General features: G+C 34.7%; 1 protein-coding gene across 1 annotated transcript in view; it reads right to left on the bottom strand.

The window, feature by feature from the left end:
* Positions 1 to 14,676, bottom strand: part of lancl2 (LanC lantibiotic synthetase component C-like 2 (bacterial)) — a 45,030-nt gene extending 30,354 nt beyond the window's left edge. The window contains exons 1-4 of the mRNA XM_051098209.1: positions 14,283 to 14,676; positions 12,037 to 12,364; positions 4,476 to 4,593; positions 3,835 to 4,042 (exon numbers count right to left, since the gene is read on the bottom strand). Of these exons, the coding sequence (XP_050954166.1) occupies positions 3,835 to 4,042; positions 4,476 to 4,593; positions 12,037 to 12,204 (494 nt within the window). The 5' untranslated portion in view covers positions 12,205 to 12,364; positions 14,283 to 14,676. The remainder of the gene's footprint in view (positions 1 to 3,834; positions 4,043 to 4,475; positions 4,594 to 12,036; positions 12,365 to 14,282) is intronic.
* Positions 14,677 to 15,686: the final 1,010 nt, after the last annotated feature.

Here is a 15,686-nt window from a genome sequence, read left to right on the forward strand (position 1 = left end):
TCATTTTGGATTAAAGTCACAGCGAAAATTTTGCTTTTTTTCCTAAATTAATGGCAGATAAACTCTGGAATATGTTTTGTTCTTTGTCTCAGTAATCAGTACCAAATTGCAAATTTTTTACAGACTTTTTTTCTTATTTGTATAAAAAAAAGAAGTTTCTTCTGCTCATCAAGGCTGCATTTATTTGACCAAAATATACAACAAAAATACATTAAAAACAGTGAAATATTAATACAATTTTAAATGGACATTTTCTATGTGAATATCTGTTAAACTGTAAATGATTTCTGTGAATTTTCAGCATCATTACTCCAGTCTTCAGTGTCACATGATCCTTCAGAAATCATTCTAATATGCTGATTTGCTGCTCAACAAACATTTATGATTATTATCAATGTTGAAAACAGTTGTGCTGCACAATATTTTTGTGGAAACCATCGCACGTTTTATTTTTCAGGATTCATTGATGAATAGAAAGTTCAGAAGAACAGCATTTATTTGAATTAGAAATCTCTGGTAACATTATGTGTCTTTACTGTCATTTTTGATCAATTTAATGCATCCTTGATAAATGTATTAATTTATTTAAAAAATAATAATAATTTGCTGACCCTAAACTTTGCCACTGTATTACATATCTGCATTATATCAAGCACCCTACTCTCTAGCTTAATCTAGATATTAAAAATATACACAAATCAGTTTAACTTAATTAGAGCATCATGTAGTATTTCTTATCTTTTTTTGTTTAACTTAAACCAGTGTTTGAACAAGGCACTGAACTGAGGACACAATATGGGCAGGGCTGGATGAGGGTTTACAGGATATGTAATCAGGCTCATGCTGAGAGCTGCAGTGGAGCAGACGATCTATCAGACGAATGAATACAGAGAGCACAGCACGCCACCGCTGAATAACACACACGCACACACAAACACACGCACACGCATGCACACGCTCCCCACAGACGCACTACAGCAAGAGCGTTTCACTACAACACATGCATTTGTTTCTCACACGCAGAAACGCCTCAGAGGAGCAAAACCAATTTCCACCTCCAGCTCTTCAATCAAATCAGAATCTGTTCTCCTCACCGTTATTCTGCCAACAGATGAAGGAGTGCACAACAAACTCTAGTGCCTTTGGGTGCTGCAATGGCTTTCTAGAAATAACACTGCCTAACATAATACAATTTAGTGACAGCAAATCAAATGTAGGCAATCTGGTTAAACTAGATACTGATTTTTAAGGATGTCAATTTAGTGCAATAAAGGAGTAGTTCACTTCCAGATCAAATATTTACAGATAATTTTCTCACCCCGTTGTCATCCAAGATGTGCATGCCTTTCTTTCTTAAGTTTTATAGAAATTGTGTTTTTTGAAGAAAACATTTCAGGATTTTTCTCCATATAATGGACTGATCTAGCGGGTCTAGCGAAATGATCACAAACAAACTGACCATTTATGTACCTTTTAACCTCAAATGCTCATCTGCGTATTCCGGGTCAATACAGTTAGTGTATGTCGAAAAACTCCCATCTCATTTTCTCCTCCAATTTCAAAATCGTCCTACATGGCTGCAGAAGAACCAACCCAGTGTTTACAAAGTGAAAGCGCAAAGAGGATCAAATGTCCTTCACAAAAAAAAGGTAAAACAGCGATGCAGGACGATTTGGAGGTAGGAGGAGAAAATAACATGGGAGTTTTTCAACATACCCTAACTGTATTGACCCAGATTACACAGAGTGTATGCAGAGCTAGACAAGACGAGCATTTGAGGTTAAAAAGTATATAAATTGTACTTTTGTTTTTAGAAAATAACTGACCCTTTTGCTAGATGAGACCCTTCTTCCTCAGCTGGGATCGTTTAGAGCCATTTAACCCTTTAACTATAACTCCCATTTTTTAACACAGACATAAAAAATGCACTATCCAGATGTAAATTTTTATAATTCATGAATGAAAACATTTTGTAATTTGATTTTAATGTACATTTTCCGTGGCAATGCAATGTCTGATTTTAAAATGCCTTTCAAAGGATGAATTTTGAGAGTTTAAGTTTTGCACTGATATATAATTTCTTATGATTTCAAAAATGTGATAGGGAAAAAGGCAACGAAGAAAGGTCTGAACTCATGTTATGATGTAGATTTTTTAAGTTGCACTCTTGACATATAAAAATCTATTACTTTTCCCACATAATTTGTAACACAAAAATATGGTAAAATATCTATTTACGAGTCCTAGACCTTTCCAACGATGTATAGTCTGTCATGATTAGATTAGGATTTATTTGTAATATGGTGAAGTAAACTTAGGCGCCCCACAGGGGGGACGTGACAGTTAAAGGGTTAAACTACATTTAGGAAATTCAAACTCACGGACACCATTAAAATCCACTATGGAGAACATCCCTAAAACATTTTCCTTAAAAAACATAATTTCTTTATGACTGAAGACAGAAAGACATGAACATCTTGCATGACAAGGGGTTGAGTACATTATCTGTAATGTTTTGTTCTGGAAGTGAACTACTCCTTCAATTTAGTATTAAACAAAAAAAAAAACTGGTATGCATTACAAAAAGTAGCTTTAAAAATAAATATTTTGATTTCAACATTGTATACATAATGAAAATAAACAGTTATTTTTTTTAATGAATAATAAAACATGATTTTGATCATGATTTTTTTTTTTTTTTTTTTTTTAAATGAAATGATACTCTTAATAAGAAACTAAAAGCAGCAGTAGGTGGTGGTGAGTCACTGTCTTAATGAGCGATTCATTGAATCACTGACTCTGTGAATTCTACTGAAAACTGTGGACTGATTCAGTATTGAAACACCACTATGTCAAAACAGTTCTGTTATGGCTTTGACTAGAACTATTTTCTATTTTTAACTCAACATTTACTTTTTGTTTAGTGAACTGTTACAGCACTCTTGCTGGTGTGATATCAAGTATATCATATGATATAAATACCTAACATATGATATAAATCTCATGTTCTCCCTCAACTTCAAAATCGTCCTATATGGCTGTTTTACCTTTTTTGTTAAGGGTGTTTGATCTTCTTTGCATGTTCACGTTGCAAACACTGTGTCTGTACTTCTGCAGCGATGTAGGATGATTTTGAAATGATTTTTGAAGTTGAGGGAGAAAATACGATTGGAGTTTTTCGACATACACTAACTGTCTTGAGTCAGAATACACAGAGTTCAGGGAGAGAAAGACAAGACGAGCGTTTGACATTAAAAGTATTTAAATTGTATTATTTTTATGAAAATAATGGATCGTTTCGCTAGATAAGACCCTTCTTCCTCGGCTGGGATCGTTTACAACCACATTTGTGATCATTTGAAGCTGCATTTAAACTACACTTTGGAAGTTCAAACTCGGGGCACCATATCAGTCCATTATATGGAGAAAAATCCTGAAATGTTTTCCTCAAAAAACATAATTTCTTTAAGACTAAAGAAAGAAAGACATGAACATCTTGGGTGACAAGAACATTACCAACGAGTACATTATATGTTAATCTTTGTTTTGGAAGTGGACTTCTCCTTTAAATGTCTTAATCATTTTAACACGTTATTTAGTCCATTTTTAATTGCACCAAATTAACATGTTAAATTAGCAACTAGTTATAAATATTAGCACATGTAATCATGACCCCTAACTGTAATGGTGGATTTTGAGTTAATTCAAGTTTTGTGCGTCTTTTTTTTGCAAAAAAACAGCTATGTTCCTCAACTACACGTCCAGAGAGCAGGCAGTGAAAGCAACCAGAGAAAGCCAAAAAGGAAAGAGACAAAAAGAGAGTTTGGTTCTTACTTCGTGACGCACTCCTGGGACTCGGCCTGGTTTTTTAAGTGGTGGTGAACGACCGCGCCTACAGCCAGAGGCCCGGCATCTCCGCACAAGAAGGTGACGCGCCGTCCGTTCAGGTTCCTCAGCGTGCGTTTGACGTAATCCAGAGCCCGCTGCAGATGTGAGGCCTCCTGCGTCACTCGATAAAGCTGCAGGTACAGCAGGGCTATGCCTACGAATGACAGTCACCTTTCACAGCATTGGGACTCCTGCGCTTACACTTACTACAACATATTTAAATCATGCAACTAATCCAACTTCAGCATTTATTTTGGAAAGTTCTGATAGAATTCTGCTAAATTAAGCCACTTAATTCAAATATCAAAATATCTCCCAGGGTTCAATGGTTGAGCTTGACAAAAGTGATCAGTAGTAAAATTTGATCATTGAAGCAAACAGAATAAGATTGTTTTCGTTTCTTCCTTATGCTATATGATCCAAATGATGTTACTTTCTCTAAGAATTTAAAAGAATGATTATTATAACAGGGGAAAACCAGGCAGTAACAGCAATGCATGCAATGAACTCTTTTATTGCACACAAAAAGGTAATAGCACACCGATTTGTGCAAATAAAGTCCATTATATTAACTGTTTGGTATTCACCTGTCCAGCCTGTGTATGTAGAAAAATCGTGAGGATCTGCAGTCTTCAGGCCCTCCTCCATCTGTTGGAGAAGGTCTTTGATCTTGCTTTGCAGTTTCTTCTGAAAGGCATCACTGATCTATTTTCAGGGAAGAAAAAAAAAAAAAAGAAAGCTTTCAAGCTTCATTTGGCAAACTGTTGTTCTACTAATTAGTTTACTTAAAGAGACTCTGGCACTGAGTAACGTACGCCATTGTGATGAAAATTCTCTGGAACAAATGCAGAGTCTTGCGGAATCTCCATCATAACATATGAACTATATGCATATCAACACAAATCAAATCTCAAAATTGATTTGATTTACAAACATGCATGTGCATACCCATGTGTCATAGATGCACATCTAATCTTTAAAAGTAACCCGTACTTCAGACACCTCTTTGCCCTGCAATGCAAATTTTCAGTTCAACTCGGAGAACCACTGATTATATGACACAGAGTCATTTCACAAATATTTGACAATAAAGTATCAGAAAGACTGGCTAATTGTGTACCGAATCAGCTGTCATGTGCGATTTGCTGACAATGGTACAAAGGGGAATGTGGCACCCCGGGATGCTGGTGTTCACCCTGATACAAAGAGCACATTTGAACACAGAAGAAAATAAGGTCCTTTTATTCAGACTGTTTACTGCCACAGGGGAAAATTCCTAATGTGTACTGCCATTTCTGAAGGTCTGAGTTCAATAGCTCAGAAACCTTGGGCACAGAAGAGTGAAGGTGGATCGAATCCAGAGTTATTTCTTTCTCCTGCAGCAGTGAGTCTGTGAGCTGAATCCTAATGAAGAAAACCTCACCTACAACAGGACACTCACCTATAACAAGAAACTCTGACATACACAATCTGAATATAAGTACTAAGGAGTAATTGTGGGTAAAATAATCCACTAGGAGCAGATATTTCAAGCTCACATCTGTATTTCGCCTACACTGCAAAAAGCTGTTAGTAAAATGCTGAAGTCAGAATATAATGCACTTGCTTTCAGCAAGTCTACAGTCATTCATTTATACTAAAACTGTCTTAAAAATCAAATTGAGGACATTTGGAAAAAACAGTTTAAAACCATGATTTTTTTGTCATTTCACAATGTTAGTAAACATAAAAAAAGAAAAATAATTAATAATAAAAATACTTTATTATATTTAAAAAAAAAAAAAAAAAATCAATAGAATACAAATGATGCCAAAATGGAAAATGGGGTTGTACATTGAAAAAAATATTAACATTAAAATAAACATTAACTGATATTAAAAAAATAAATAAATACATAAAACTTTATCTAGTTGCCTAAGCAAGAGATCTCATTTTCATTTAAATATAAAAATAATAATTAAATAATTAATAATTAAAACTATAAATGAAATAAAAATAACTTCCGAATTCAAAAAAAAAAAAAAAAAAAAAAAAATCACTAAAATGAAAAACCAAAAAAAACCTCAAAGTTAGTAAAACTAGCTAAAATTAAAATGAAAACATTTGAAAATGAAAACAGAAAATATTAAAATAATAACTGATTAACAATTAATTAAAAACTACAATAGTATCTCAATAATACTGACTAGCTACGTTTGGACAAAATGTTGTTTTTTTAACATATAATTCCCAGGGTTGAATTACAAATTGTTTACAAATGGTTGAGCTTACAAATGCAATCAATATTTAAATTTGAGTAAACACTGAAAGAAGTCCAAATTATGTTACCTTCACAATTTATACTAGAATTTTCCTAAAGATATTTGATGGTGTTTGCCTTATGATGCTCAGGTTTTCTGGGTGGTTGTCAAAGTATTGTTACATGATTACTAAGTGGTTTCTAGCGTTGCAATTCAGTGCAGTGTTCAGATTTTAAGATTTTAACTGAACAATGACTGTTTAATTTAGTCTTTTTAGAGCTACAGTAGAATGGAAATTAGTTTCAATTAACTTTAAACTGATAAACAGGAAAATCATTTTTTTTCTTCTTGTTTATCACTTTAAACCTGCTTTAAAACAATTGGTATTGTATAAAGTGCTATATAAATAAAGGTGAAAGAAAAAGAAAGAAATGTTCTGGTTCTAATACAACAAAAACTGGGAAATATGCAAATTCTACGCATAACATAAAGCAAATATCTGTTACTCAAAAATAACCAAGTGTACCACAATGGAGAAATTCTGATGCGTTGACATTGCTGAGCACAGAGCCCTGCTGCTGTCTGAACCAAATCAAATAATGAACACGTATTTCTGCAGAGATCCACGGCACAGGAATGACTGACAGCTGAGGGAACGGAAACGAGAGACCCTGCTGAACCACAACACACGTGAAGCGAACCATCAACCACTGCTGACAATACAAAGAAAATGAGCACAAACCACCTCATCTTTCCTCCACAATGGAGAAAATAGAGATGGTGTCTGACTCCGAATTGCTGCAGTACAAAATATTAGATATAACCATAAAAAACTACTCTGGTACTACCAGTGTACACAGTGACCGTATCAGTCAGTAATGCCATGATAATCAGAAACACAGCATGGTGCTGAATGATCACTGTTGTTTTTTTGTTTTTTTCCATGGCTCTCCTGTTGTCCATGCTAGAGTGGTGCTTTCATAGTGAATGTCCAAATAACCATAGCAACCACAGCATTTGATCAAAATTAGACCATGCAAAAATAAATAAATTAAATAAATAAATGTGCTGCACATTTTGCAACACTACAGTTTTAATTCTGATTTTTTTTCTCAGAATTGCAAGATGCAAACTCAGAATTCTGACTTTTTCCTTGCAGTTTCAAGTTTACATCAATTCTGAGTTTATATCGCATAAGTCAGACCTTTTCTTATGAGTTTGCATCTCATAATTTTGACTTTAAACCTTGCAATTCTGACATTACAACCGAGTTTGTGTCTCGCAATTTTGACTTTGCATCTCAATTCTGTTTATATCTCAGAATTCTGACCTTCTGTCTCTTAATTCTGACTTTTCTCATGATTCTGGGTTTACATGTTGGAATTCAAATTTTGTTCTTGTAATTCTCAGTTCATATGTAGCAAATTTTTTCCATCATGGAATAAAAATAAGAAGCTTTAACTGCAATAAACAATTGTTTTGTCTCCTATTCCTGATTTTTTTCTCAATCCTGAGTTCATATCTTGCAATTCTGAGAATTGTGAGATAAAAAATATAGATAAAAAGTCACATCTGGCTTATATATATATATATATATACACACACACATGTATATTTCATTGTTGAAACAAGCTTCCATAAATCTTACATAAACATATAAGCAAATGTGAGTTGTGTTGGCCTGTGCAAACGCCACCATCGTGATGCTAGGCTGATGTGGAGGGTTGGGTTGTGCTAAGCACAGCATGGAGTGTTTGTGCTACACAATGAAGCACATCTAGTCTGTCCCACGTTGAGGTTTAGAGCAGCGGAGCAGCAGCCTGATCTGTTTGCTCACGAGTCTGAAACACAAAACCCAGTGTTTGGAACAGATAAAGGCCGCCTGCGTTTGCAGCACAGAAACAGGTGCGATCTGAGGGGGCTTCTGTTTGATGAGCCGTGACGTGCCGCAGTGTGGCGAATCCAGCGCACTGATGTGCAGACGAGCAGCAAAATCAAAAGGTTTCACAAAAAAACCTTCAAAAAATCTAGTCAGACTGTGGCCCTGTCCCAAACAACACCTGATGTGCAAAGCAGACGTGCAGTGTCTGTTCATTTAGGAAATACACTACTAGTCAACAGCTCATGGAATCATGAAGATGTTTTAATGTTCCTGAAAGAAGTGTCTTCTGCTCACCAAGACTGTAATACTGTACACAGTAATACTGTGTCAGCTTGATTTGTTTGTTTGTTTTTTAAAGAAATCTTAGTTGCATTATATGCCAACGGTGATGTTTAAATGGGAAAAGTTTGCATGCCTGTAATGCATGAATTATTACAGATATCCTAATGCCCTTTTAGATCTTGGTTCTTAATAAACTTTTCTTGTGGTATCTTCATTTTTAAGATCCAAATATGGTTCAATTGCAGAGATACTGGAATTTGCATATGGTTCCCACAAATGTAGGCGACTTTGCATACAACACATACTTTTTTCTTTTAAAGAGGAATGTCTGAAGAACAAATGTTGAAATCAGAAGTGTGTTTTATTTCCGTCTATCACAACAACTGCACAGAGTACACCGGTCTAAATGCCAGAAACATTTTTTTTTTTCAAAGTATGCATGTACCTCTAAAAGATATCAAAGATATATTAATATCCTTTTAGATTTTCCTTCGTAATCTTCATTTTTAAAGTCAACAGACTTCCCTTAATAGAGCTACCAATCTCTGGTTAAAAATAGCATAAATGATGCTGCCATCTTTCTAAAGTCATTTTATCCTCCTGTAATTTGGCTCAGAAACTCAGATTAAAATTGTCATTTTCACTCCCTCTACAAAATAGTGGATTACTTAGTAAATATATCTGTGACAACTAAAATTTTTTGCTTTCTTCTTTTTTCATCAGAAAAAAAATATTATCAATCTATCTATCTATCTATCTATATATATATATATATATATAAACAAAATCAAAAATGTGAGCAGGAGTCCTGTTCATTTAATATAGAATCTGTTTTTAACATTATAAATGTCTTTACTGTCTCTTTTGATTAATTTAATGAATCATTGTTTAATAAAACTAGTCATGTTCTCAAAAGAAAATCTTACTGAGCCCAAACCTCTGTACAGTAGTGTAGACAGACTACTAAAGCACAATATTTGCTGACAAAGCCTTGAACGAAACAAGTTAATAACATGTGAATAAAAGACTCCTGTGTCCTGTGGTTTATGTGTATTAAGCCTAAACTCTAATTAACAGAAAAAAACATTCCATTAAAACTGTTAGTGTACAACAATTAACCATCATAATCACATAAACTGTATAGCCATGACAACCCTCATTTTTTATGAGTAGAACTTTTTAATCTGGAATGTCCTACTTTTCCTGATCCAGTGAGGATATTCCTCAAAGATCAACAGTGTTAATGTTCCATCGCTCGTGTGAAAATCTCAAATGAAGATCTGGAGTCAAAGCTGATAAACCGGGCCTAAGAGTTCAATTCAACCAGACGGATTAAAGCACAGCTAAACCCTGATCATGATGAAGGATCAACAGTCAACAAAACCTGAATACAGCTGTCATATCATTCTGGGAAATACTGATAAAGACAGAAGGACTTCTCACTGAACTGTTTATACTATTACAACAGATTAAGGTTGTGTGATTTTGTAAATGTTTTTGAAAGACGTCTGCTCACCAAGCTGCATTTATTTGTTCAAAATTACAGTAAAAACAGTGAAATATTATTACAATGTAAAACAGCTGTTTTCTATGTGAATATCTGTTAAACTGTAGTTAGGGCTGGGCGATAATTCGATAATGATAATTTTCACGAAATAATTTTCCTCAATAAAACGATATGAGGAGTTCGATAAATGTTCGATATAATTTTTATGTGCCAAAAGTGGAACGAAACAGCGCGACTCATTTGAATCGCGCAACATTTGAAATAACAAACTTGAAGACGCAAAAGACGCGACATGTGAACGGCTCCGTCACGCGAGCACTAAACAGCGCTGTGAGATCCAGTGTGAAACACTTGAATTCAGCGATGAACACAAATGACTCTGTGATTCAAACTAGTTTAAAGCTGTGTGCAACGAGACAGTCAGAAGACTTTTCAATCTACACATCGCCATCATTTACCATGGATTTACTGTAGTAACACTCACTGCACCATGGTATTGTGGCAGCAATGTGGGATATTCACAGTGAATTTTATTACAGGAGTAATGGTTTACAATTATAGTATGTGTGTATTTGTGATGAAGCTATAGCACGTGTGCATTTATACTGAATATTTTTAGACTACTGTTTTTCATACAAATAGGCGACCTATAAAACCACGTAGTTATATTTTTACCATGGTGTTGAGGTACGTGTGGTATGTGTGGTTTTAACTGTGTTTATCATGATTTTAAATGTATGCTTGCTGCTATGGGAGACCAATGCTTTATTTAAAAAAAAAAAACTGTGTCAGAATAAATGTAACCATATAAAACTGAGGTTGCTACAATTTTTACAGATGTTACTGATTGATAATGAACAAAAATTTACTTCTGCATCCTCAAGCTACTATCAGATGTGCATTTCTAAAAGACAAAAAGTGATATTACTATGCACATGCAGAAATTAATTTTTATATTTTTATATTTATTTTGTTATGGAAAATTAATGGTCTGGTAATAAAGATTTGACATTTATCGTGATAATTATCGATATCGACTGATATGAAAAAATTATTGTGATAAGTTTTTTGCCCATATCGCCCAACCCTCACTGTAATTTATTCCTGTGATGCGCAGCTGAATTTTCAGCATCATTACTCCAGTCTTCAGTGTCACATGATCCTTCAGAAATCATTCTAATATGCTGATTTGCTGCTCAACAAACATTTATGATTATTAGCAATGTTGAAAACAGTTGTGCTGCACAATATTTCTGTAGAACCTGTCATACATTTTATTTTTTATGATTCACAGATGAACAGAAAGTTCAAAAAACAGAATTTATTTAAAACAGAAATCTTGTAATATTATAAATGTCTTTACTGTCATTTCTAAACAATTCAGTGCATCCGTAATTAATAAAACTATGAATTTATTTGTTTAAAAAAAAAAAAAAAAAATCTGACTCCAAACCTTTGAGCGTTATTGTAGTTTTTTTTTTTTTTTAACATACAGCTTTATTTGTAAACTATGAAAATCCATTAAAACATGAATTATTAATTATTTACCAACACTCATGAATTATTAAACCAGTGGCACAATTTCTATCACAATCAATCTGTGCTTAGTGACTAATGAGAAAGCATTTTCAGTAAAGCACAAACTTGAACTACAGAGCACACTATGTGTAAAGAAACTCTTATTTTATTATATTAAAATGAAGCTGTAATTTTGTCACAGTATTAAATGTGTAATATTGAATTAAACAAATAATTTTAATTAAATTAAATGTAAATTATATTAATAATTATAATGATTTAAGTTAAATTAAATGAATTAAATATTACATAAATGTGAAATTTGGGATATATTGTATATAAAATACTAGCTATGAAATTAGCTATGACTTTTGGGGAAAAAACGACAGAATTTTCCTGTGATGCACGTATTACTAAATCAAACTGACTAATGAGCCTGTAAAGTGTGTTTCCAGATCACTTCATTAATGAGGAATTAAACGCCCACCTGTATCTGGGTTAGAATGGCTATTTTAGCTGCTTGAAAGGACAGGCCTAAATTATCCAAAAGAAAATAAAAAATATGAGTGCATGCTGAAAATCAGACATCTACTAAAGTTTAATATCAGGCGGAGCTTCTGCTGATGAACGAGTGTGTTTGTAAACACCGACCACTGACAGCAGCTAGCATGCTATGCTACAAACAAACGTTAAAGGCGGCAAATAACAAAATCACAAACCTTTCCGTTGGCATCAAAGGGCTCGTTCCCGCCGCTGTCTTTTGCTGAGTTGGATGACACCGACAGGCCCTGGTCCCAGTCCGGGAACGGGTTGATGAAGCTGCGCTCCTCCATCTCTGACTCGGAGCCCGTGACGAGCTTCAGCCGCTTCGACATGTTCTCGCCCATCGCGACGGCGGCCCGCCAGGGACACACGCGCTCACTACGGCTGCTGGAGCGGAAACGCGTTTCGCTTTTGTCGTCTGGACTGAACTGGTCCTGATGCTGACAGTGATGATGATGATGATGATGCTGGGTGAGGCTACTAATGAAGGTCAAGAGTCACTCCCTACCAAAAAAAAAAAGGGGAAGATACTTTAACAAAACTTTAATTCGAAATAGAAAATCATATATACTGCATTTAATGGATCAAAACTACAGTAAAAATTGTGAAATATTATTACAATTTAAAACAGATGTCTTCCATGTGAATATCTGTTAAACTGTAATTTATTTCTGTGATGCGCAGCTGAATTTTCAGCATCATTACTCCAGTCTTCAGTGTCACATGATCCTTCAGAAATCATTCTAATATGCTGATTTGCTGCTCAACAAACATTTATGATTATTAGCAATGTTGAAAACAGTTGCTGTCCTACTTTTTTTTTTTTTTTAGGATTTTTTGATAAATAAAATATGTCTCCACATGTTTATTATCAATTATAGAAGTGTTTTGTGCTACATTTTATGTTCTTTAGTTCATATCTATGGCATGTGTGCTGTTTGATGCTATTTTATTACTAATTTTTGTATGTTATTAATCACCACTGTTAGATCAAGTCCCCACGCCAGACAATTAGGATCCAGCCCCGGACACCAGATCCCGTCAGAAAATATCAGTCTTTCGGTAACAGGACAACTAGTCAGCAAGCTGTAGTTACCCCAACCCCACTAACAAGCAGGTTTCTGTCAGTTATGAAGTTGAGCGATGAAAGCCAGAAAAGAGCAGAAGCAGCAGACGAAGTGATGATGGTCAAAAAGGTATAACAGAATTTATTGAACAGTTTTAGTTGCGTATGTCTCAATGTTCAGACTTCGTCTGGGGAGTACAGCTCAAAGAACAATGATATATCAAACGGATTCAACATCCCATAAACCTTGAATTTCCATAAACATCCCCGTTATCTATTTCTTAGACCAAACAATTCATGAAACCCCACAATCATGAAACTCAACAATAATGAAAATGCATAAGCAAAGAAAATAATAAGAAATATAAAAACATATAAATGAATAATATATATGAATAAATGAATAAATGATAAATACTTAAATAATCAAATAAATAGTTAAATATGAATTATGTGAATGACTAATGATTGTAAAATGATTATGAATAATTATGTAAATAAATGATTATAAATGAAATTAAAAACAAACATAAAATTTAAACACAACACAATAATTTGCATGGAAGGATCTAAGGATCCTTCACCACACTTGCTAATGAGGCCAGTTTTGAGGGCATCATGTTGGCCTTCAATTGAAAATGAGAACTGAACTCAAACGGTTTCTGATTTAATGCAATATAGACTTCAAATGGTGTCAAAACATTGCTGTAGAAGCAATTTTCACTCAGAAACGTCAAAAATTCACAAACTGTTAAAGGGAAATGGCAAATAACACACAGAATTAAACATGAAATTCTGATGTAGAAAAAGTGAATCAGTATTTTCTGTGCTCCAAAAAACGTCCAAAAATACAGTGCATTGATACTGTAAGCCTACTGCGCTTTTTAACTAGTTTGCTGATGAAGAAAATTGTTATAATATATATTTTATGTCACATAAATGGTAAAAATAAAGTACTGTTTAAAGGAAAATGGGTCTTATGACATGATATGACAAATATTTTAGATGTGCTTCTAAGGTAAATATTAATTTGCCGCACTCTCCGCTCATTTTACGTAAATAAACGCGTATTAACACGGTTGGTTTTATTAACACTGTATGATTCATGACATACGAGCTGAGTCCCACCGAAATGCTTGTAGGATCATGACTGTATATTTTTACGGTAAAGTTTGATGATGATGATGATGATGAAGATGATGATTTAGTAAACAAAAGCAGTGAACGATCGTGCAGGTCACATCGCTGAATTCGAGAGTCGACATTTACACATTCACACGACAGCATCAGCTCACTGATGAGGAGTGAACACACACACACACACACACACACACACACGAGCGATCGAGCACTTACATGCTTCCATTCAGGTCCAGTGCAGAATCAGTGCAGGAGCTGCTTTCGGTCGTGGAGAATATCCTCAGCCCGAGCACTTTTCATTCAGCATCCTCCAGAAGAAGCGATCGATGCGATCTGATCAATTAAAGCCGGTCTGGATGCGGCGGAAGCGCTCCTTTCCTTCCTCATTTCCGGGCTTTGACTTTCCCTTCTCACACACGCGCGCGGACTGGACGGAGATCCGGCGGGTGACACCGCAGCAGATGATGAAGGTGATGATGACGATGATGATGTGTCTGCCTCTGTGGATGGCAGATGGCGATTTCGCTCCTCCATCCAGGATTATTCGCCAAACCAACCCGTAAAACTCTTCAGTCTCGTGCTCTCTCTCTCTCTCTCTCTCTCTCTCTCATTTACATAGGATAAAGTAAAAGTGCTGTAGATTGACTGATGACAAAATCTTAATACACTTAGTCTTTCTCTCTCTCTCTATTTTTGTAATGATGCAGCCTAAATATAAATGTATTAAAACCATATTAATTATACACAGGTCAATCCCTGCTCAGATATTGTTGCACTGGGTGTTGAACAGTGCTGGGACATTTCACCGCAGGGTTCAGACTGTAGTATGTGAGTGCTTTGGAGAGAAAGTGCACAGAATTAAAGGTGCACCCAAACAAACACGCCCATAGCCCCTATTTTGATATCTCAGTCCCACACTTACGTACACAATCCTGGCATAATGACGATCACGGAAACAAGCGAACACGACACACAAGCATATTCAAACAAAAGATAACACAGATGTGTTGTGTGAAACATCATATCGGTCTGACACTGCGGTCAAAAGCATTTTTAAAAAATGTCTGTGCACCTTTAAAGGAGAAGTCCACTTCCAAAACAAAGATTCACAGATAATTTTTTCACAGCCAAGATGTTTATGTCTTTCTTTCTTCAGTCGTAAAAGAAATTATGTGTTTTGAGGAAAACATGTCAGCATTTTTCTCCGTATACTTTTAAGATAATTCTGACTTTTTTCTCAAATTTCAGAGTTTATATCTCACAGTTCATTTTTTTTATAAAAGCCCATTTCCACCACAGAATAAAAAAGGCTAACTGCATCTCACAATTTTAATTTATCTGGCAATTCTGAGAAAAAAGAAAAACTAAACAAAAACAAAAAAAAACCTGCAGAGTTCCAAAAAATCTCTTTTTATATTTCAAAATTCAGAGAATCTACGAATAGTCTGAAATAAAAATAAATAAATAATAATAATAAAAAAAAACAGTGAGATAAAAAGGTCATAGTTACCATTTTTAATTTTTTTTCAATCTGCAGCAGAAACAGGTTTCCATTGGTTTCTTTGCTAACTGAAAGCAGCGAATGGAAAACCCGGAGCGGCGCTGGAGCGGAGTGAGGGT

The sequence above is a fragment of the Labeo rohita genome, chromosome 24 (genome assembly GCF_022985175.1).
Source record: "Labeo rohita strain BAU-BD-2019 chromosome 24, IGBB_LRoh.1.0, whole genome shotgun sequence".
Taxonomy (NCBI): Eukaryota; Metazoa; Chordata; class Actinopteri; order Cypriniformes; family Cyprinidae; genus Labeo; species Labeo rohita.